The sequence below is a fragment of the Mirounga leonina genome, unplaced genomic scaffold (genome assembly GCF_011800145.1).
Source record: "Mirounga leonina isolate KUSES-001 unplaced genomic scaffold, KU_Mleo_1.0 Mir_94, whole genome shotgun sequence".
Classification (NCBI taxonomy): domain Eukaryota; kingdom Metazoa; phylum Chordata; class Mammalia; order Carnivora; family Phocidae; genus Mirounga; species Mirounga leonina.
The window spans coordinates 17,424,036-17,449,340 of NW_023270855.1; the positions used below are offsets into that span (position 1 = coordinate 17,424,036).

Below are 25,305 nucleotides of genomic sequence, written 5' to 3' on the forward strand. Positions count from 1 at the left end.
AGAAAGAAAGAAAGAAAGAAAGAAAGAAAGAAAGAAAGAAAGAAAGAAAGAAAGAAAGAAAGAAAGAAAAAGAAAGAAAGAAAGAAACTGAATTGTTTCATGTTTGACCCAGCTTTCACTTTGGCTTTATGAGCTGTCTTATAAAGGGGGAAAAAAAAAAAAGATGTTTTAAGAATTAATATAGATTCCATTTTACTGGATGAATCTCTATATTCATTTTCAGACTTCAGAGATGTTAAATTTGGCTTAACTCTAAGAATCAAATATAAGACAATCTGATACCCTGTACAACTTCCATCCCAACGCTTATTATTCCTCTATTAACAGTCTTCCTGAGTTAGACTGTAGGCTCTGTAAGTGTAGGTAGCATTCCAGTTGCTCAGCATTGTTCCTGAACTTAATAGACAACATGGTATCCTAAGTGTTCAATACTACCTATTGAATGAATAAAGGATTTATGAGCTTAATCCTCTAGTCAATTAGTACCTGACACAGTCCTTTTATTTTATTTTCTCAAAATATTTTTTTCCTTTTGAGTTAAAATCAATTTTTTGCATTTTCTCTTCCACTAAATTCTGTTACTTAATGTAGTCAATATGGTTTTTGGTAATTCAGTGAATCTAGTAATATTAACAAATGCAACAAGCAGGTATTTAGCAAAAGCTACATGCCAGTCACCACTGTAACAGTTTTAAAAATATTTCATTTAGTAATTGCAACAATCTTCTGAGATATGTCCTATTCTTTACCCATGATACAATGTAGTTACAGTACAAAAATACCACATTCTGAACAGATTACTCCTTTAAAAACAAAAGATGGTATACTGCCCACACAAAAGTTATTTTAACTCTATAGGTCAATACTTAGAGAGCCTTTACCTTCTAATATTAACTTTGCAATGCAGATTTGTGTTCCCATAACACTTCACTTAAGTATCACTATTTTATATCATATAGTGATAGTGATGGACCAAAATGTTTTCACCAAAAGTTCACTTAATTTCATGGATATTTCAACCAGAAAATAGTTTGAAGGGTGGTGTGGTTGTTTGAATAAAGACATCACAGGATACCTACATCCTAATCCCTAGAACCTGCGAGAATGTTGCCTTACATGGTAAATGGGACTTAGCAGATGTGATTACATTAAGGACTGTGAGATAGAGAGATTATCCTAGATTACGTGAATACGTGAATGGGTCTAATATAAGCACAGGTTCCTTATAGGAAGAAGGCAGAAGGTGAGAGTCAGAACAGGTGACACAGGGCAGAGCAGAGAGAGACAAATTGGAAGATGCTACATTGTTGGCTTTGAAGATGAAGGATGGGGCCGTAAGCCAAGGAATGCAGGTGGATTCTAGAAGCTAGAAAAAGCAAAGAAACAGATTCTCCCCTAGAGGCTCTAAAGGAAAATAGTTCTGCTGACACTTTGATTTGGGGCCGTCTAAACTCCAGAATTTCTAGAGAACAAATCTGTGTCTTTTTAAGCCACTAATCTGGTGGTAATTGTTTACAATAGGAATTGAATATAGGTCAAGTAACACAGATATATGTAGATAAGAACCTAGATTTTGATTTCAGGAGCCAGTTTTTGGTACTTCTTTAGGTTGATACAAAATATATGCTGCCTTCAATTATTTTGCAAGGAGATGAAATAATATTATATCCATAAGCCTAAGTTAAAATTATGCTGCTTCTTATAGAAACCTAAATTTTTAAGTAAGATTTGTCACATATGTAGTCATATCATTTTTGAGCACATAAAATATTTCTATAAATTAAGTCAATAAATATTAAGATACAATAGAGTAATATCTTGCATAAGTACAGTATCTACAGTCTCATGAACTTAATATTAAACACGTAATTTAAACTCCTTCTTCAGTGTTTGCTCATCTATATTCTAACAGCAAGAACACTTACAGAACCAACATAAACATCAGGAAGATTACCTGAAATACTAAGTACTACTCATGTATATATAAGTCTTTGTACAGATGTTAAGTACTGGAGTGTGACTGGGGCACCTGGGTGGCTCAGTTGTTAAGTGTCTGCCTTCAGCTCAGGTCATGATCCCACGGTCCTGGGATGGAGCCCCGCATCGGGCTCCCTGCTCAGCGGGAAGCCTGCTTCTCCCTCTCCCACCCACCCCGCTTGTGTTCCTGCTCTCACTGTCTCTCTGTCAAATAAATAAATAAAATCTTTAAAAAAAAAAAAAAGTACTGGAGTATGACTATGTGGTTTACCTCTACTCTTCTGAAGAGGAGATTGAGTTGACTTTTTGTCTAGTTTTTGACAACTACCATGAAATTAAAAATGGAAAGGCATGAGATTTCTCTTAGATCTAAGCAAGTTAATCTCTGAATGAGTTTAGGGTCTGTTACATATAAACATTCTGATAGATCTACATTGTAATCAAGAGCTGAAACAGTTCATTATCAGTCTTTGGTGATAATGTTTCTACTTGACCAAAAAACACAAATTCTATATTGGCGATTTTGCAATGTAGCTTACATGTTTTTATTTTATGAAGAAATTTAGATACAGGAAATAGAATTTAAAGATTCCTACATAATTGCCATCTAAATTTTTAAATATTAACATTTTGTCATATTTGCCTCAGAACTCACTTTTTATTTTTATTTATGTATTTTTTAAGTAGGCTCCAAACCCAACATGGGGCTCAAAGTCCCAACACAGAGTTCAAGAGTCACATGCTTTACCAACTGAGCCAGCCAGGTGCCCCCAGAAATCACTATTTAAATAAATAAAATACAAGAAATTAAGTTGAAAGTCCCTTAATTTCTCTTCTAAATTCCATCTCTGTTTACTCCTAGAAAGAACCAACATATTTAATTTGATGTGCAAGCAACACATTTTTTATACTATTCTATAAATAAAATGTTGCATGAGTATTTTTAATTCACATAATTGGTATTGTTGACAATGAGACAAGAGGCCCCAAATAGAGTTGCTTATGTTGAGCCTAACCACAACAAGCCTTAACTTAGTTACAGTTTCACCATGTCCCAGGAATGGAATCTTACACCAGTCAATTAAGAATCCCTGGTCAGCACTAGGAGGTAATAGGCCCAACAGACCCCCTGCTGCCTTCTAAAGGAAAGTCACCTTGTCTGAAACAATTCACTTTTTGCTACTAATCCTTGTATGTGCTGCCTTCTGCCCCTAGAAGTCTTTCATTTTGAACAGCTACTCAAGGCTCCTTTCTATCTGCTAGATGGGATACTGCCTGATTCAAGAATCATTGAATAAAGCCCATAAGATTTTAAAATTTTACTCAGTTGAGTTTTATTTTTTAACACACTATCATACACAAGGTATCACTCTGACACTTGCTTATTTTCACATAAATTATTTTCAAAATCTACATTTATATTTAGTTCATTCATTTGAACTGTTCTATAGAAGTCAACATGCATATACTAAATATTTTATATATTTCAAGCTACTTAACCCCTTTTGATAGACATGTAGGTTGTTTCCATTTTTTACTCTTACAAATGGTTGCATGAAGGGGCACCTGGCTTGCTCAGTCAGGAGAGCATGCAACTCTTGATCTTGGGGTCTACGTTGGGCATAGAGCCTACCAAACAAAACAAAACAAAACAAATGATTGCACAGAACATAGTTTGTATTGTAGGGGATAAAGGCAGGCTGTCCCAAGATGGGCCACTTTGGTATAAAGATTATTTTGAGTTAAAAGCAACCAAAACCCAGCAGATTCAGGAAAAGTTCTTTACTTCCTTCCTCAACTACCTAATAATAATACAGATAGAGGTCCTGCTCCAAGAAGAGAGCTATCATCATAGATAACTACATTATGATATGAATTACTACAGTAGATAAGGGGAAAACTAGCAAGGTCTGTTTGATCAGAGTCCTCTATGTCCATTGTTTCTGAGTGGCCCAGAAACATTTCTTTACCAAGCATTTACTCTTTTTCATCTTCCGGAGGACTGCATTCATTCCCTTTGAAGTCCCAGACCCCTACCCCCTTCTTCTTAGTCAGAAGGACATATATACCTCACTTTGCCTGTCTTTGGAATTTCCATGTTTGTGTGGATTTCTCATGTGTATGAAATTAAATTTGATTTTCTCCCATTAATCTGTCTTATGTCAATTTGATTCTTAGTCCAGCTAGAAGGACGTTGAATAGCAGAGGAAATTCTTCTTCCCTGACTGTATAGTTCCCCTTGAGCACGTGTGAGCACTTCTCTTGGGTAATCATGCAGCTACAGAATGGCTGGGGCATCCTAGGGTATAAATATTTTCAACCTTCCTAGCTATTGTGAATTCCTCCTCCCAAAGGGGGTTCTGTCACTTTTTACTCACATCAGCAGAGCATGAATGCTCCCATTTCCTGATATCTTCACAACATTCAGTTTAGATATTTTCACTGTTATAGCCCAATAAATGTAACACAGATCCTCATTGCTTTTTTTTTAATCAGCTTTACTAAGGTATAATTTACCTAGAGTAAAAGTAACAAGTTTTAAATGCACAATTCAGTATTGACAAAGTATACAGTTGTTTAAACATGACTACAATCAAGATATAAAATATTTCCATCACCTCAACTCCCAACCCCACCCACCAGTCCCTGAAATCACTGATTTTATTTGTCCCTCTAGTTTTACCTTTTCCAGAATATCCTATAAATGGAAACATACAGTATTTAACCTTTTGTGTCTGGCTTCTTTCACTCAGCACGATGCTTTTGAGAGTCATTCATGTTATTGCATAGGTCCATTCTTTGTGATTGCTGAGTAATATTCCATGATATGGATGAGCTAGAATTTGTTTTCACTGAGATTTTAATTTGCATTGCCCTGATTATTGTGAGGTCCAGTATTTTTACATTATTTTTGACCAATTGAGTTTCTTTTTTCTAAAATGTGTTCTTTCTCTTTGCCCATTTCTCCATTGTGTTGTTTTTTTCTTATGAATTTAAAACTTATTCTTTGTTCTTTGTCATTATCTATATAACTAATAAATTGTATCTTTTTCACATAAATATGAAAATAAACATCCAAAGTCTAAACTTTAATCTTCCTAGAAGGACACATTTAGAAGCATTTCACATTACTAATGTATATACCAAAAAATAGGGTGGGCATTTGGGTTAAAGTCAACATAATTTACTTGCTATTCAGTAACACTTTTAACAATAGAATGGTTCTTTCCTTAGGGGTGGGTGGGTACTGTGTTCTCTACTCACTTGGGGAAACTTAAATATATATTAAAATATAGCAAGGGAAAAAAGGATAACCGAATTCTATTTGATACAAATTATCTTGCCACTTTGATCAACACATATCATGCTTATGATCAATAATTGAATGGAAAATGTCTTTCATCTTCCATACCCAACACAAAAGTGCTGTAAGAATTAATGAGCAGGTTCCTCCAGTGCAGTGTAGCACATTCTTTCAGGAGTACATGCCCTCTTTCAGTCCAGAAGCTCACTAAATGTCACTCAGCCCTCCTGGGGCTCATCCAAATCCCTCTGCAGCAAGGCAGCACGGCGACGACACGGATCTTAAACCTCCTTGTCTCACAACTACATATTCTGTACTTGTTTCCCATGTAGGTTTCTGCTTGCAGGGGCTGTGTGCTATTTCTCACAACAATCCCCAAACCACCCATATCATCTTATTAAAAGTACAATAAACAGTCTCACAAATCCCCTTTATCGCACCCTAGCTCAAGTCCGAGTTGTTCTCATTCCCCACGTGGAACACCAACGGATCCTGCTCCCTGTTGCAATCCACTCTTCACGCAACAGCTAAAGTGATTTTTTTTTTTTTATAAACATAAATCAGATCCACTTGCTTTAACTGCTTGGATTCCTTTGAAGTTCCTATACGGTGCTTTAAATTCATATTCTCATCCATGACCTGTAAGGGCTCACAAGATCTGCCCTAACCTTTCCTGTGCCAATTGCGCCCAAGCTCCCTACGCTCCAGGTTCTAGCCTTCTGTCAGCTCCAGACCATGCCAAATTCTTGTCTTCCACGGTGCCTTTCCGCTTGCTGCCCCTCTGCCTGGAACCCTGCCTTTCTGGCTCTTTCCGTGGCCTTCCTCCCTTTCTGGCTTGGCTAGAAAGTCATCTTCTCAGAAAACCCTTTCTGTAATAAGTTCCTCCTTTCATTTTTCTCTACCATCGCCCTTTTTTTCTTTCCTATAATGATTTTATTTGTTTACTTATTTATTGGCTGACATTCTTAGTAATGGTCAACCCTGGAAGGCAGAGAATTTGTCTTCATCTTAATGCTTAGCACGGTGCCTGGAATTTATAAACAGCTCAATAAATATTTGATGAATGAATGAATGACTCCTTGGAATCAGAGCCACACACACACACACACACACACACACACACACACTTACTTCACTTGGAGTCACTGGTTCTTCTCCTCTTTTGTACCTGGGAGCATAGCTATAGACACATAGGTAAATTTTTTCTGATACTGTTCTTTTCCAGCATGAATCTGTTCAACCAAATTATTCAGAAGTTACACAGAGGGTAATTCCTACCCCAGTGCACACAGGACTGAAGAGAAAAAAAAAAAGAAAAAGAAAAAAAGAAAAAAGCTACTGAAAATTTCCTTCCTCTGCAGACTTTTAAACTGCTAATCAGCACAAACAGCTTGTGGCAGATGGAGCACAAAAGGTTGCTGAAATGGCACATAACTAATTCCAGGTGATTTAATATCTCACATTGCCCTAGTGAAAATATTGACAAAAAAGAAGAATATGATTTGGAGTCTTTCTGCACGGCTGAATTTGGTGTTAGCTTTTGAGCCTCTATCAAAGCATTTCCATAAATCAACATTGCTAAAGAAAGAAAGTCTAGGTGTGGCATCCAGGAACCACTGCCAAATTAGGAAAATCCTAGCAAATGGGAAAATGCTAGTTCTCTGGGTATGAATGGCCATCTTTAGCAGCCCTTTCCCAAATGTGTGTTCCACTTTGTCAATGTCAAAGTCGCCTCCAGCAATGTTCCTTGAATGTCCGATGGGCATCTTATGCTTAAGGAGGAAATAAACTTTCTAAATATATTACCAATACCATCGGTCAGTTAGCAGTCATAGGGAAATATGGAATTCAAATGCTTCTGGTAAATCCACATCTTACACAAGGCATCAATAAACACAAACTATTTTATGTTTTTTTATAGACGGGTCTGGTATATGTTGACTATCTTAGGGTTCTGAGGCTATTCTTTCACTCTAAAAGCACTGTCTGGTACATTATTTCAGAATCAACTCTCAACCGCTTTATGAAAGAGAGTATTCACTTTAATCTTTCTCCTGGCCACATTAAAAAGAATACACAAGAAATAAGAAGATTCTTTTCAACTGTCATATAAGAAAGTCAGCTCTGAATTCACAGGAAATCAAAAAGAAAAAAAAAACTGTAGTATTTAGAATTATTCTGCCAAACAACATCAAAAAGCCAAAACTTCAAACTCCAGTAATGATGTTTTCCCCATAATACCTCAATTCAAAATTGTACCACCAGTCATGAGTTTTTATTTACTTATTTAAAAAATTTTTAAGTAATCTCTACACCCAGCATGAGTCTCGAACTCACAACCCCAAGATCAAGAGTCACATGCTCCACTGACTGAGCCAGCCAGGCGCCCCTGAGTTTTTAAATATTATCTGATTAGTACTGTTCCTCTAAAATATGGTAGTATTTTTTTAAACACCATTTTTTGTCTACATTTTCTGCCATATCTGGACAGGTAGGTCTCAGATCCCACATTCTTGGGTTTAAAATATCTCTAAAGACATTTATTCCCACTCAGAATTTTCATCATACCAATTTCCAAAGCTTTAGGCTGGCAGTTGACAAATTTGATGAAACTCAGCCAATAAATAATGAGCAGAAATGCTGAAAGTAAAAAAAAATTCTGAATTCATGAAATGGTCACCTCAAGTAAATTTCACTATTGCATCATTCAATAGATGGCATCATTCAAATTTCACTATTGCATCATTCATCAAAAATCAGATTGTAAAGCTTTTGAGAGATGTACTTCAATGCACAGAACAGTTTTATAATTAGTCACCTAGTATGAGGCCAAGAAATAAATGTTACTTTTTACACTTAACATATAGTAGTATAAGCAAATCCATGACAATTTTAAGAAGTTTTCATTTTGATGATAAATACTTGATGAGAAAGCAGATCCTGAGTGAGTTCAGCATAAGTGAGGTTATATAGATTTACCAAAGAGCAGTTCTGTCTATGAATGTGTATGCCTGCACATGCTGTGTGTTCAAATTCTCAATTTCATAGTCTCTAAATTATGCCTTGTCACTGTTACTTATTAGGTGCACATGATTAATATTTGCAAAGAATAACTTCAGAAGATAAAGCTAGAATATTTCACATCACTGCACTATTGCTTTATCAACTCTACTAACACACAAGTGCTTCTTCCCTTTGAACTTTAAAAAGTTGTATTTTCTGTATTAATGAAATATCCACAGTAATCAAAAAGAGGGATGCATTATTCAAGGTGCTAGCAAAATCAAGAATATCCATCACTAATCAGTATTGTGGATATTCATTTCCCTACTTTTTTTTTAAAAAGTGAAATTACTGGAGACGCCTGGATGGCTCAGTTGGTTAAGCACCTGCCTTCAGCTCAGGTCATGATCCCAGGGTCCTGGGATCGAGTCCCGCATTGGGCTTCCTGCTCAGCGGGATGTCTGCTTCTCCCTCTGCCTGCCGCTGCCCCTGCTTGTGCTCTCTCTCTCTCCGATAAATAAATAAAATCTCAAAAAAAAAAAAAAGTGAAATTACTGATGTAATTAAAATCCAATGTACAGAAGACTCAACAAGTCAATTATGTAAGTGTTAGTATGGCCAATAAGAAAGTGATATTAAAAAAAAAAAGGGGGGGGGCGCCTAGATGGCTCAATTGGAAGAGCATGCAACTCCTGATCTTGGGTTATGAGTTCAAGTCCCACAATGGGTATAGATATTATCTAAATAAATAAAACTTAATTTTTTTAAATAAATAAAAAAGATAAAATTAAAAAAAAAAAGTGACATTGATAATGTAGCATGTGACCTCAGTGTTTCTAAGAAAAAAAAGGCACAAAATATTTTCACTTGAAAAATATATGAAAATTACACAAATATAAACAACAATAAAGAAAATCCTAGTGTTTCACAGTCAGCTCTTAGTATTAGATGACTTTATCATTACTATCCTTTGTTTTTTCCTTCTTCCCATTTCACAAGCATACTAAGTATAGAGAACTAAATACACAATAGCCTTATCTGCATTATCTGAGCTTCTATGACTGAGAACCAGGTCCTAGAAGGGACTACAGAACACAGAGTCAGCAATACTCTGAGACATAAAGGAGAAAAAAACCCACCTAGAAAACACGGAAGGCACTGTGTTTTTCTGCTGGGAACATCTGATTTCCTGGTCATCTCAGAATTGGAAAGCACCCTCCAAGGTCATAGAACTCAAACATCCTTATGATGGCTCTTGATATCCACACCCCCTGACTTGTCAATCAAATAGGCTTTAGGTTGGCTCGCCATCTTCCACCCAGGTTTGGCTTTCTCTAAGTCTATGCCAAATTGGGGAGGGATCCTGTTTTATAATACATGGAAAAGCCTTTTGGAACTTGAGAAAGGTAATCAAATCACATTTTATCACAAGAAGGTTTTCTCTAATGGCACTAGACTCTGGTGTGATAAATACTGCTAAAAATTAATTGCTCATTAAGTAGGGCTTGCACATTTATTTTGCTTCCGAGAAATGGTAATTGCAATGAAATTTCTTCTTTGCCTTTCAAATTCTACCTCTTTTCTGACACGTTCATCTTATTTTTTAAAAGATTTTATTTATTTACTTGAGAGAGAGAGCACACAGTGGTGGGGAGGGGCAGAGAGAGAGGGAGAAGCAGACTCCCCATTGAGCAGGGAGCCCGATGCAGGCAGATGCTTAACTGACTGAGCAACCCAGGTGCCCCCTGACACTTTTAATAGTGCACAAACTGGAAATAATCTTTCCTATTCTCATCATATATTGTCTATACATTCTCCTATGGCATTTTTGGTCCTCTACATTGTTCTTATTTGAGTATATATCCTTAATTAGACTGGAGGTTTACAACATTTCAGGAGTGTCAGACCCCAGAAAATGCATATATGTTCATATTAATACTATTTTATAGGTGTATATTTGGTGGTAACTGTAAGCATCTTCAGGCCAGGTACTGTGTCTAATTCACCTTGGAGTTTATTCACCCAGCATAGTGATTTTCACACAGCAAGAACTTCACAAATTTTCATTTCATGATTAAATGCAGGCACATACTAAGATAAAGGCAGAGAAGTGTGATGAATTTTTCTAAGGGATGTCTTCACCCTCTTTGAGCTGGGCTGCATATTCTAGAGCACTATTCTCAGTACTGCGATCATCTTAGGAAGCCCTTTTGGGCATGACCTGAGCGAATATCCCCTTTGAATTGTCTTGCAGTCTTTCTGACTGTAAAAAAAAAAAAAGTGAAGTCTCAGGTAGGTCCTAATATATCACTAACAACACTTTAACTTTACTAATCTTGCTATTTTATAGTGGGAGAGAGGGAGCAGAACTTCAACCCAGAGCCTTTGGCAGGTAGGTGGGTAATTTGTAACCAGCTATCATTAATGACCTTGGACTGTTTTCATTGTGTTAACATTTGTAATTACCTTTCATTGTTTCCCACTACACTGGTGTTTCATTTACAGTAATGAAATAAAACCTCAGTTTTAAAGCAACACTTTTTTCTTTTAATGTGCTGTTGAAAATGTTAAGTACCTTATGACAAAAATAATGAAGACGGTGTATTTGGGGGAGTCTTAGAGAATAGATGATCGAGTGACCAGTTATTTTAAGAAGAAAGAACAGCAGGAGGGGTGCCTGTGTGGCTCAGTCATTAAGCATCTGCCTTCGGCTCCGGTCATGGTCCCAGGGTCCTGGGATCAAGCCCCGCATCGGGCTCCCTGCTCAGCAGGTAGCCTGCTTCTCCCTCTCCCACTCCCCCTGCTTGTGTTCCCTCTCTTGCCCTGTCTCTCTCTGTCAAATAAATTAAATAAAATCTTTTTAAAAAATTTAAAAAAAGAAAGTGTCTGAGAAGACAGGAGCTCTAAAAAGGCTGGAACAGCGAGCTGTTGGGTAAAAGGAGAGGGTCTCTAAGGATACAGGAAAGTAGAAGGAAATAATGAAGGCTGAATCCGGCTGAATGTGGAAACCAAGTGTGACAGTTACTTGGCCTGCAAAGCAGTGGGGAGCCAGGGGAAATTTTCGGGAAGTAAGTGACATCATGGTCAAAGTGACAAGCGAGAAAGGGGGATTTTCTCAGGGACATTTAGACCTTCGTGGAGAAGAATGATGACAAAGGGCAGAAATCCAGCGAGGGGAAGGTTACAGTGGTCTAGTGATTAAAAGACTGAACATGGAATTATCCAGAATGGCTCATGAGAAATAAATCTCGTGTGTCAAAGAGAAAGTTGAAGCAGGCTTTGTGGTCATGTAAGAGTAGAGAAAGGATGCAGAGGACAGAAGATGGACAAGTGCTAAAGCAAGACTGGCCAGAAGGTGCTCTCTGCTGTAGTAAAAATGTATTTTGCTATAACAAACGAAACCACAGGAAAAAATCCGAGCATTGCTTGTGTTTCAACAGTCCCAAGACTTTTTAATACGGCTTTATAGGTTGTATCATCTAAAAATGAACCTGTCCAGAAAACACTAAGTTTTCTGAACAAGGGGACATTTTATCAACAGCTAAGTGGTTTGTCGTGAAAATGACTTAAGACAAAATCAGACAACCTGATTTCCAGTTCCCCTCTTACAGAAATGGTGCCAGGAGTTCCCTTAACCTCTCTGAATAGGATTAATACCTACCTTGCTTAAACACCTAGTTTTTATTTATGTATTCATTTATTTAACACCTAATTTTTATAAGAATCCCATTAAATGATATATGTTTGTGTCCCTTACTTAAAGGCAATTTCCAGCATTACCATTATAGAATTAAATTCACCATAACAGAGCATTTTAGGGTTACATATATTGCATTTTACCTGCTGAATTAGTTTCTGAGATATGAAAAATATAGTGCAATACTCCGAACATGCTTTTGGCAAGACTGCAGGAGAAAAACATCCGTGTTTATCAGAAGAGTGGGATAATGTAACAGAGGTATGAGAATGATAGCATGCGTGGCTCCCAAGCACTGAGAGAAAAATCGGCATGCCACAGAAGGAAGAAGATGATGGGAAGGTGTGAGGAAATACAGAAGTAGAGGCGATGAGAACACAAACTGAACCCATATTAGACATGGCGGCGGTTATTCTTCATCCATTATCAGGGAGCATTTGAAGAGAAAAGAAACAGCCCAAGACAGCTCCCTTGCTGTACATTCTTGACCTGCTTCTTGCTCTGCGCTCGCACAGCGCTGCAAGAAGATATGAGAATGATGTTGGTACTCACCACCCGTGAATCCCCTTTCCGTTACAATCCTGTTTCTGAAAGTTACAGGTAAAGAAGGACGGAAGCCAAATGCACAATTATCATTTCGGTGCAAGAAGCCTGCCTCCTTTCTCGTTTGTGGCTGTAAAAGATAAACAGAAGGACACGGAGAGGCTCTTTTCCGTCCCTCCTCAAGCCCAGTGCCTGTGCGATCTGAGTGGTCAACTCCATGTTTCCAGGCATTTGAGTTTCACTGGGGGAGTCCTAGTGCTGCCAAGGCCAAGCCACTTCCGAGCTAAATGGAAGAGTAAGGATAAATGCAAATGGCTGGGAGGTACAGAGCATCAGCAAAGCCCATCGTGCTAAGGCATCTCAGCCTGAGTGTCCTCAGCTGCCCATCCTCTCACATCTAGCCTCCCTCTCCAGACATGGGTGCCTCCGGCTAGCCAAAGTTCACTCTCCTGTCACACTCCCTTCTCTAAGTCGTGTGTGCTCCTGGGCATAAGAGATCTAGGAAGGAGGAAGGGAAAGGAGTCCCTTTGGGGCACAGGGTTCTTCTACGTCTTCCAAGTTTTCTTCCACTTTGTAATCAGTCATGGAGTGAGTAAATGGTATCAAGGGGGGGTATAATAATTCTCTTGATTAGCATGTCTTTCAAGTTCTTCCTACCCTGTCTGGTAGAACCCTCCAGCACAGCAGGGTAGCTGCATGAGTGCTCCCTTTGCATATGGACTGGTGTTTTATGGTTTGGACCAGAGTGGAAGGGATGCTGAACCTGTTCCAGGCCCAGTCTTTACCAGAACTGATGATCTTCTAAACTGGACTCTTGGACCACTGAGCCATCACGTAAGAAGTCCAATGACCTACTTGAGAGGTCTCCATTGACCTACATGGAGAGACCATGTGCTACATGAAAATAACCAGAGGCCAAAGAGGGGCACAGCTGAGTTCAGCGCCCCCTTGCACGTGTACAGCACCATACATGCAAGTGAAGCTATCCTGGGGCCACTAGCCAACCCGGCCACCATCTGAACCTGCCATGTCACCCCAGCTGTCACCAGGTGGGGCTGAAGAAATCACGCATCTTAGCCCTGCCTGAGTCCCTGACACACAAAAGCATGAGATTTCATAAAATGGTTGTTGTTTCAGTTATGGGTTAGTAATGTGGCAATAGGTAACCGAACAGTACCCCTTCACATTTTACATAAATTGCTACATAGTCACAATTAAAATTAATTTTTCATCATTTCCCCTCTTCACTACACATAAGTCTCCAGGTACTTTTCTTCCAAATGATAAGCAACTTGTGTATTTCCCCCAAGAATCTGATATGCAAAACACATTCCTACTGAGGTCTTAAACAGTTTAAAGCCATATGGTGAATTCCCCATGCACAATTCAACAAAATAAATGATGAAAATAGCATGAGCTCCATTTCAGAAGTCAATGGAATGGTGATAGTATTTACAAGGCATGGCCTCCTTAACTGATAGTAATAAAAAAATATACTGTGATACACTTGCAGTGCAAAATCTCATCTGCAAACAATAGTACCTTGGATAGTTATTAGTGCATTGCTATTAGAAGGACATCTTGTAAAAGGTTTGGGGAATTTTAATACTGCTGTTTTGTATTTGCATGTAACATTCTTAAAACAGGTAGATCACTAGCAAAGATGATTTCACTTGATTTTCAGATTAATGATCTATACTCATATAGGTGATATGTCAATTTTTTTTTTTTTTAGTTTAAACTATTTCATAATTTCTTAATGACTCAGGGACCACTCATAAGGCCATCATGATTTCTGAGTTGCCTCTTTCTAGCCTTTCCATACTCCTCCCTTGCTGAAGAGATGCTAACTATAATTTCTTTTGTCTGTGAACGAATCTGCAAAATTTCCATCATCTGTTCTAACTTGCAGTTTATACTCTGTCATCCACTAAAATAAAACAGTTATGCTTATTAGAATGGTTCTAAATTAAGAGTGAGTAGTCACTGAGTGAGGAAGGTCTTTCCATACCAAAATGCTAGCAGTGAATTCAGTGAATTTATGCTGCTATGAGGCCTCTTTTGTTCAACCTTTAGATATTGGTTTAGGATTTAGAGACTGGAGGTAGCTAATGAATAGACTTCAGATTTACTTGTTGTGATTACAGTCATTGATTTATTTTATATCTTTTACTCTTATTTGCAGTAGTAAAACAGCATGGGGAAAATGAGCATTGTTCTGGCAATAGGTGAGAAATGCTTCCACTACCTGTATCATGCAGTATTTAAGAACATCCACGTAGATCCAAATAAATTTGTATTGAAGGGATTTAATGCAACACATCAATTACAGATTAATGAACTACTCTGTATAATTCAAGACCTCCAGTTTTATTTTTTAATATTTGTGGACTGGAAGCGGCTGAAATAATTACTTCAGTTTTCTACTTCATGTTTGGCATGAGTTCTAAATAGAGCACACCCACCCCTGCTCCACCATGCACACACACACCATACAACCGCCCACATAAACTGTGTCATTCATGGAACCAGTCTGAACCACCAAGACACTGGAATACAATCTTCAACAGCAGTAGATGTGAAGTAAATCCAGTTGAATAAAAACCTAGAACTGGGCATTCCATTCCCTTCATAGAGCACAGAAGCAAATGTGTAGCCAAATTAGCCTCCCATTAAGGACACAGTCTAGTTTTCAGTAGAAACAATCCAACTACTCTCCACTCTAAGCATCCAGTCTGTTAACCCCATTATTTAAATGAACTTGGGAAATGATGACACACACCTTTTTGTCCCTCCTCATCAGCTCTGAATTTCGAGGGGCAAAGGAAGTGGAATGCATGCTTAATTGAGGCAGTAAATACAAGGCTGTAGCAGATTGTTTTACTGTTAAATACAGTAATGAGTTTTTAATGGCCGCTGTCCAACATTACACTGGAGAAAAATGGTTTATTAGTAATAATAATAGCTGGCACTTTTGTCTTCAAAGCATTTTACAAATATTAGCTCATTAATCCTCCAGCTGCCACTGGGAGGCAGTGGTAACTGTTTCTATCCTCAGTTTACAGCTGGTGAAACAGGAAAACAGAGGTAGTAACCAAGTTTTCAAAAGCAGGTTTTGGGTATAGAAGTCAATTTCCAATTCAAACAACTCCTGTCCTTTTTTTTTTTTTTTTTTTTAGTTTTCTGATTTTATTAACACAACTACAATGTGCACATAAACTATCCAACTATTCATTTTCTTTGCTGCACAGCCTGGCATTGGGATTGGTGACTCCGTTGGCCAGCTGGGCTGCTCTTTCCACAATGGGTCTGTGGTTCTTGGAGGAGACATTGTGAGCAATCTCTACTCGGTAGGATCTGTTGCACCTCAGCAGCCCTTCAAGCTCCTTGGCAGTGTGGACTAGGAACTTCCAGAAGCCACTGGGCAGCACATGCTTTGTTTTCTTGTTGCTCCCATAACCAATGCTGAGCATCAAGATCTGGCCCTTGAATCTTCTGCGCACCCTATTGTCAGTGTCTTTGGGCTTCCACCAGTCGCTCTTAATTTTGACGTATCGGTCTGACGGGTGCTGGATGAATTTCTTGGTCCTTTTTTATTTCTTATTTTTATTTTTTTAAAGATTTTATTTATTTAATTGAGAGGTAGAGAGAAAAAGAGAGAGAGAGAGAACGAGTAGGGCGTAGAGGGAGAGAGAAAGAGAGAAGCATACTCCCCTCCCCACTGAGCAGGGAGCCTGAGTCGGGGCTCGATCCAAGGACCTGAGCCACCCAGGTGCCCCTCTTGGTCCTTTTTTAATGATCTTGGGCTTCATCAGAGGTCTGAGAGTAGCCATGATGCCAAGTAGGTGATGGCTGCCATCTCCACAGGAAGAGAGGACTCATATCAATTTTTATACATAATTGGATGGCATTCACTGTGATGACTGCCAGCCCTTTTTTGAGGGGTTAGTGGTTAAGGTCAAATCCAGTTTATTTGAACCTGATTCACAAAAGCACACATTAGTTGTATCCAAATTGCTCAATGGTGGTCCTTTAGTATTATTTCAAGCAAGTCAACTGTGTGAAAAAATTCAGCCCAAATCAATTTCATGCAGAAGCTTCTATACATGGAAAAAGTGGTCTGTTGAGAAATCTAGCCCCACTGAGAATTAATTGCTAGAGATTACAAAGCAAAATGGAATCAAGGTCAAACTTAAACATCTTTATTTGGGCTTTCTATTTTTATTCATTCACTCAGATCTCCTTTATGGAAAATAGTATACATCTCAAATTAGTGAACAATAGTAAATAATCCAAAGAGCCTATTATTCATTCTGATGTACTCTATAGATGTTAAAATTGTTATTATTTTTGTTTGTTTGCTTACCACTGTGGGCAATGTTTTCAATTTCTTGCCATTGTACAATGCCTTAAATATTTTAATCTAATAAATGAATTCTCCATTAAGTCATCAGATGCATTTTACAGAACAAGTTTAGAAAGTCTCTGGATTTATAACACAAAAACAGATGTATTTCTTGAGAAGCCGCCAAGTACTGTGCTCTAGAGAAGGAGACGTGGGTCAGACAAAAGTCCTATAGCAAATCCATTCCATCAAGTCCAAAGAAATGGGACTGGCTGTCTAGCCAAAGCAGAAAGCAAACATTTTTGCCTCTATTATAGAAAAAGGAGTTGGAATTCCTCAGCATCTGAGAATGCTACTTATATTTTGCACATTAAAAGATAATAATAGCATTTGCTTCTAAACACTCCAAACCAAAACACCAACTACCTCTCAAAATCCCAAATACATTGACCATGCCTAGAATAGCACTGAATTTTTTTTTTCCTTCAAAGCCTTATCTTAATTGACAGCTGTTAATAAAGATAGTGCCATCATATTGATAGGTGTCATTTTCAAGAACAGTCAGGCTGGTATATGACATCTGCCATTGCCAACGATTTCTATATTAATCTGGAGTGGCAGATACTCACACCTTTGTGGAAATGCCAACCGTGTAATGCAATTGGTTATATATAACATCCAGACGTGAGGGAAATCCATGCATATTGATATGACAGAGCAACAGAAACATTTCTGCCAAGAAATAAGAAATGGTAATAAGGGCAAGCAAACTTTGGGGAGGGTAAAGGTTGAATTTTACATATACTGGTGTCCAGGGACTGTTATAGAAAGAATCAGGCATCAAATGCTTTCATGACAAAATTTTGGAGAGAACACAAATGTCCTCCGCTCCCAATGTATCTCCCACATGGAAGTCCCTCACAATGAATTATTTGCATTAAAGCTTTTAAATAGTCTTTTTAAATGCTGCCATTCCTGGGATAAGTATGCATTTTCGGGAAATACCTTAAGAGGAATCCTTTGTATCTATTTTTCCACATGTTTAACTGAGATAGTGTAACACAGAACAGGTAAATTTGGATAAACAACAGAGACGGGTGCTAGCTCTTGATGAAGACTATAGCGAGAGAATCCTGCTCCTCAGGGGGGCACCGATGGACACTGCACACCTGGGGAATGGAGTCCAAGAGAGAAGAGAAAGGACATGCAAAGGACTAAATGTTTGAGCTTCCCCCAAAATTCATATGTTGAGACCCAAATTCCAATGTGATGATATTTGGAACTATGGCCTCTGGTAGGTAATTAGTTCATGAGGTGAAGCCCTCATGAGTGGGATTAATTCCCTGATAAAAGATCCAGAGAGCTCTCTTGTGTTCCTGCCATTCTTGTGGGGCAGATACAGAGAGAAGTCAGCCCGGAAGAAGGTCCTCACAAGAAGACCATGCTGGCACCCTGGTCTCAGACTTCCAGTCTCCAGAACTATAGGAAATAAATTTCTGTTGTTTATAAGCCACTCTGCTATGGTACTTTGTTATAGCACCCTGAACTGACACAGGGTGCAGAAAGTGTATGAGAGACTCAAAGGGAACACAGGGTGGCAGTTAGGGGCTTGGGGCTGGGACTCAGATACTTCTGAGTTTGAGTCCCGGTGAGTCCTGGCTCTGCCACTTCTAAGCCATACAGGATGACCTTGGAAAAAAAGCCCACTAAGTCTATGTCATCCAGCTTAAAATGGGTATTATAATAATAGTACTTTACACAAATCACTGATGCAGAGAATGCAAAATATTATTATAAACATGCAGTAAGTGGTAGCTATTTAAACATCAGCCTGGCACAGCCTTAGTCCTGTCTCTAGTATAAAACAATTATTCAATAAAAGCTTTTTAAATGACTTGTCAGTATATCATAGGACCTACGATCAATCAATCAGTCAATCAGTCAATCAATATATCATAGAATTAAAGAAGCTATGGAAAATCAAATTTCCTTATCTTTGGGCAGGGCTACATTCAGCCTTGGAAATATAACTGGTAATGTTTTCAATATTTCCCCTAGACTCATTACATCCTTCAGTTTATACATTAACTCTGATTTTTTTTTTTTTTTAATTCATCAGCTATAACACATTTCTCTTTTGTTTCAAATAAAATCTAGGGGCGCCTGGGTGGTGCAGTCAGTTAGGCAACTGACTCTGAGTTTTGGCTCAGGTTATGATCTCAGGGTCGTAAGATCGAGCCCCACTCTGGGCTCCGCGCTTAGCACGGGAGTCAGTTTGGGACTCTCTCTCTCTCTACTCCTCCCCCTATCTGCTTTCTCTCTCTCAAATAAATAAATAAATCTCAAAAATAAGTAAATAAGAACATCTAAAAGCAGTAGTGTGGGCTATGAACTGGATCACAATTCAGGATATCTGAGCCTTAATTCTGGTTTCACAAACACTGCCTAACCAGTTATCAGACCCTGCTTGTTTTTTCATCTATAAAATGGGCTAACAACTTGTCCCTTATTGTTCATCATGTAACTGTAAAAGTCAAGCAAGATGATAAGGAAAAAAAATCTCTAAAATGCTGAAAGCGTCTAAATATTGCAAGACATTATAATTTTTCAATAGAAATCTTCAAAAGTAATCTTCTGAATGGATGGAAATGTAGTGTTGAGTGTGTCAGAAAAGGTCTTCCCCTTGAAATTTTTCATGAGATGTGTTATTTCCTTTGAACACATCAGTACACAAAACATCCCATAATAAGCTGATATTCTGTCACTTTACATTCTTTAGCAAAGGTCTTTGATGCAGTAACGAACTGAATTCACAATCAACTCCAACTGCATCAAATGATCAAAAATCACCACATTTTTCTTACCTACTTGCCTTCCATTACACTGTGAATTGCATCCCTTAGCCCCAGGGAACACAAATGCCTCATATCAGTATGCTACCAATGCATCCCTGATTATTGCTTCATCCTCTTCACCCCGATACCACTATGCCAAAGAAGAGGGATACCCCTCCGGAGATTCAAATGTCCAGATTACAGTGACTTTAAGCTGTCAGACTGTTATTTGAGGGTATTTCCACTTCACAGGCATTAACACCTGCAATCCTTAGCATCAAATTTACCACTTGCAGCAAAAGCTTTTGTTAGGGAAGAACCTCTGCTAAAAATGCAAACCTTTTACCATAGAAGCTATAATATGCCTTTTGCATCAGTCTCTCTGCTGTCTCAGCTCTCATCTTGGAAAGAGATTATACAGGAGAATGGACAGAACTGTCTGGAGGTTTGGAGACTGCAGCAGAAACCCACCTCTGAATGGGAGCATGCCCATCTAGGGCAATGAACGAAGGGCACAGAATGACAAAGGAAAGTAGAGGAAGATGGCTCTGAACACAAATTTAATGATTTTCCATTTTGTTCTACTTTTGGCAATTCAGACTTTCTCCTTCCCCATTACCTGCATTCCATAAATTTTAAGGCTTAAGGTGTGCTGGATATTCTCCATTAACCTCAGGTTCCGATCCGTTCTCCACCTTCTTCCATCCTACTCTGTGCAGAGGGAACCATCTCCGCAGACCACTTCAACCAGGTTCCCCTGCCATCTGACTCCTGGTCAAGTTTGGCCACTCCGAGGAAGGAGCAGGTGGTCTGCATCTGCCACTTGACTGTGGCTGTTTCTTTACAGGTCCTGGCTGGCAGCCTTTCCCAGGCCTACTGCTCTCACCTCCTTAGTAACTTCTCTTGGCACTGTCCCACTGGATGAGGGGCAATAATGGCTCTTTGGCAGCCCTTGTTGGTTTCCCTCAAGCCTGTCCAAAAAGATGTGGTCCCTTCTTGAAACTCCCTTCAATTGCCTCTCGGAGTATGCTTTTACATAAGAAAAAATAAAAGTAAAAGCAAAAGGAGACCAAATCTTACTCAGAGAAAACATAAAACTCTGGGTCCTTTAAAACTGTCAAGGGGACACGCTACCCACTTCCAGCCAATGGAACTCTCCGGACACTCAGGTTCAATACTGTGAGGACATCACATTTTTAAAGATAAGTCAGAAGTATGAATTTTTATGTGAAGTCCCTGGGTTTTAAATGTTGGCTGAAATACTTCTTAAACACTCCTTGGGCCAAATAAAACACATATGTAGGCTAGGTTCAGTCTAAAGGACATTAGTTTGGATCCTAAATAGACTATGGTGCCTCTTCTTCAGGAAAAAAAAAAAAGTTCTGCTTTTTGTTGCAATGCATACTTACAAGAAAGGTGGAAATTCACATCTATACAACTTTTTCTTACACAACTATTTAGTCCTAAAAAAATAATTCTCTCTCTATCTCACTTGAAATCTCAAAGCAAAAGAGAAACATTCAGACTCAAAGTCACAGGAATCTTGGTATCTGGGTCTGTTCTAAATGTATGAATCTAATCAAATCACTTAATTTCAGTATGGCTCATTCCGTTCATCTGCAAAATCAAGATAATGACTTCTTTCCTACCATCTTCATAGAGACATTTGGCTGAGAAATGAAATAATACACAGTAAATGAAAAGTGCATTTGAGCTCTTCAGAGAATAAAATGCTGTTTAAACCAAAGGAATTAGTAAGAAAAACCTCAGAGGTTTGCCAAAGCTTTTTTTTTTCTTTCTTTTCCAACCACGTTTCATGACACCGAGGTAACTGCAAATCAATGCATCAGGCCAACATGATCTTCAAGAACATCTACCCCAATCTAAGTCGGTGGTACTCAACCCTCCAGGTACATTACTCTCACCAGGAGCTTTCAAAAATCCACAAGTCTTAGTTACCATCCCCAGGGATTCTGATGGAATTCATCTGGGTTGGTAGTTTTTAAAAAGCTCTACAGGTGGTTCTCCTTTCAGTTCAAACTGAGAACCAGTACTCTTGGGATCTTTCAAATACGTTGAACAATCACTACTACTATATGCATGCATAACTGACGTAGGTATCAACAATTTTCCATTTGATTGTGCCATGATGACGGTTCACACTTATTCACATGCAAAGGGATACACACACACACACACACATGCAGAAGCACATCTCTCTATCCATTCATAGACTGAATGTGGAATAGATGGATAATTATTATAATTAAAAGCCAGAATTAATTAAGTGCTTAGTAAGTTCTACTAAGCTGTCTATAAAGATTGTTCCCTATAATGTTCACAATAATGCACACAGGCTGGGCATGGATATTAACCTCCACTCCATAGAAGAAATCAGTGTTAGATTAAAATGACTTAGCCAAGGTCACACACCAAGGAGTTAGCGGACTTTGATTTGGAACCCAGGCAGCCTGATTACTCTAGCTAGTGCACCAGTTTGCTTCTCACGGTGCCAGACAATATAAGGTTTATGAGATGCATAAAATGGAACGTGTGCTCAAGAATGTTAAGATATGAGAAGGGAGGGCGCCTGGGTGGCTCAGTCGTTAAGCATCTGCCTTCAGCTCACGTCATGATCCCAGGGTCCTGGCATCGAGTCCCACATCGGGCTCCCTGCTCAGTGGGAAGCCTGCTTCTCCCTCTCCCACTCCCCCTGCTGGTGTTCCCTCTCTCACTGTCTCTCTCTCTCTGTTGAAAAATAAATAAAATCTTTAAAAAAAAAAATTTTTTTTTTAATTAAAAAAAGATATGAGAAGGGAATTTTGATGCGCACTAAAATTCACAGGCTGAATGGGAAAGTGGTACGCTGTAGTCCCTGGAGTTAAGGAGAGTTGGATTAGAAGATGGGCAGCTGATGGTTTTGCTTAGCTCCTACTTTGCAACTATTGGGGAAAATGAGATGCACCCAAACGTCAGAAGGGAGAACAATTAAAACCACCAGGAAAAGAAACCCTGTTTAAAGAAGAGCATACATTTATACAGTTGCCATATTTAATACATATATTATTCCATCATCTGCCAGCATCATTTGGATTGGATATTTATGCCTTCTTAAATTTACCTAAATTGTCAGTTCAACCAGCAAACCACAATTTTTGAAGAATTCATCTCAGTTCAAACTCTCTGATTCTTATTATGTATAAATATACACATAGACACATACATATTCCTAACAATTTGATTTCCAAAGAGATAAACAAATTGTAACCTCTTGGTAGGAACAAGCTATTATGAAATGAAAATAACATTTTTTTCACAGAAAATTTTAAAAACTGAAAACAGAATATGCATTCTCTTTGTATTTTTATCTAAACACAATAGGAAGGTAAGCAGGATCATTTTTTATCCACAATACATAAAATCTCAATCAGTTATGGTCTATTTGTGCACTGACTAAAAACATTCGTTAACAAAACAGAATTTTCTAGTTTACTGGATAAATATACCAGAAAAAATTGCAGAATAATGTTAGGTTGCCAAGCAACCACAGCTCTACTCCCTCTTGTTTGTGATCAATCCAACTCATTCATCAAGCTTCCAATCCCAGTGCTAGAGAATTCCAACCAATTTGTTTCTTGGGAAAATTATAGTGACTTTCGGTAACACAATAACACTTTTATTCTCAGAAGATAAACTTAGATGTTCTTTCGATCAAAGGGATGTGTTAATTCATTATTCTCTACATGGTGCTAATGAGAAAGCTATAATTAACTAACTACACTATTGCGACACACATAAAATAAACTGCAGTAATTAGTAATGTTTAAGGTGTTAACCAGCCTCCAAAATTAGAAAGTACAGAATCTTTCCTCCAATAAAGATGTGGAGAAATGAGAAAGCACCATATCTAATTAAATTGGGAATTGTTTCCATTCTTCCCTCGCACCCCAAAGAGGGGGAGAGTCATGGTCGCCAAAATGTGAGAGATTTCACTTCAATAGCAGAGAAAATGGCTCAAAGCCAATTCTACCTGTAGGTAGACATAAAATGCTGGCTAATAATGTAATCTTTTCTTTGAAAGAATGCTTAGCACAATATTTTTCCAGGAATGAATAGAAAGAATATTATGCTTTCACTCATTAGCTGTGTTAACTTAGCATATTGTATGTAAATCACCATAATAATTGCATTCTCTTCAGACTGAATTAGTTACAATGAAGCTGTAATCAAAATGCTCATAATTGAAAATATAGTATTCTCGGTCTCGGTTTGAAAAAATCACAAGCAACACTGATTGAATCAGATAATACAGCACATCATTGAAAACAGCCTTAGTATAGAGACAACTTCCTCCTCTAGCTTATACCTTTGCATGTCAATTAGCTCCCCAAATTCCAGATCTGTCACGGTTTTCTATGTCACCCTTTGTCTTTGGCCTAACTTAAGCTTTCCATGTGCACTACTGCTTAGATTTTCAGGGGAAAATACAAAAGAGTGAAAAGCTAAATTTTTGTTTCTAAAATGTATTAGACACCATGGCACTGTTGGGTGTCATAAATCAAAGGGCGAAATAATTTCCAACAAATGAAACATTTAATGCCAATGCTCCTGGGAAACAATATGTAAATGATCACATGAATTTCAGGCAAGCTGTCACACCAATTCCTCAAGGTACCTTTTAAAGATGACATATTCACTGTGAAGAAGGGGGTGTTGTCATGCAAAAGTCAAACTTAAAGCAATACTCTACTATCTGAATTGATATTCACAGGGCTTCCTGACACTCATTCCTTCAAATCTAATGCCATCCAGCCCCCTCTATTACTTAATTTTCCTTTATGAAATTAAAAACAGCAACAACAAAACCTAGCAGAATCATAAATCAGTCTTGATCATTAACCTTATTTAATTCTCCGTTTAAAAAAAAAAAATGAACCAGACTAATTATTTCCACAAAGCAATTTTGGGTCAAACAACCTATCTTCAGAATTTTCAAAAGTAAACTATATTTAATCCAGCAAATATTTTCCAAAGTCAGGTCTATTTTGTGAAAGTCTTAAGGAACTTTGTGATGGGAATGTATGTCCAGTTTTACTTGCTTCAGATCCACCAGGACACAACTATATTTTAATAAGCAAATGATATTTTTAAACTGTATTTAAAACCAATCCAGTAAATGGGATTAATTAATTTAAAGGTAATAAATACATTATGTGCAATATCAAATCCTGTCATTCTTACAGTTAGGTCCATGGGATGTTTTTTTGCTCATCACCAGGTAAGTTGGAGCACATAATAAAGCCATGAGGTAGCAATAAACATCTGCAGTCTTTTCTTTAAAGGACCCATAAGTATAGATGCAACAGAGAACAATCTAAAAAACATGTATTAATCATCACAGTCCTACTCTTCTGCAGTGATGTGGGTAAAAACATGCCCAGAAAGAGATTTTTAATGAACTGCCATAGCCAGTACTCACACTTGCCAAGAAATAACTATTTGTCTCCATTTATTCACTGACAATATTCAGGAGCTTGGGAGGAATGATTATACACTATGCTCTCTGCCTTTACTAGAGGTAAATCCACCACAGCACTTAAGG

The 25,305-nt window shown here is 38.1% G+C and overlaps 2 protein-coding genes across 2 annotated transcripts in view; both read right to left on the reverse strand.

Moving 5' to 3' along the window:
• Positions 1–25,305, reverse strand: part of CHL1 (cell adhesion molecule L1 like) — a 211,344-nt gene that overhangs the window by 184,268 nt on the left and 1,771 nt on the right. The window lies entirely within an intron of this gene.
• On the reverse strand, positions 15,752–21,851 carry LOC118005475 (60S ribosomal protein L32-like). The gene is made up of 2 exons (XM_034997404.1): positions 21,778–21,851; positions 15,752–16,112 (listed from the first exon to the last, which is right to left on the reverse strand). Exons 1-2 carry the CDS (start codon positions 21,849–21,851, stop codon positions 15,752–15,754), a joined length of 435 nt encoding a protein of 144 aa, XP_034853295.1.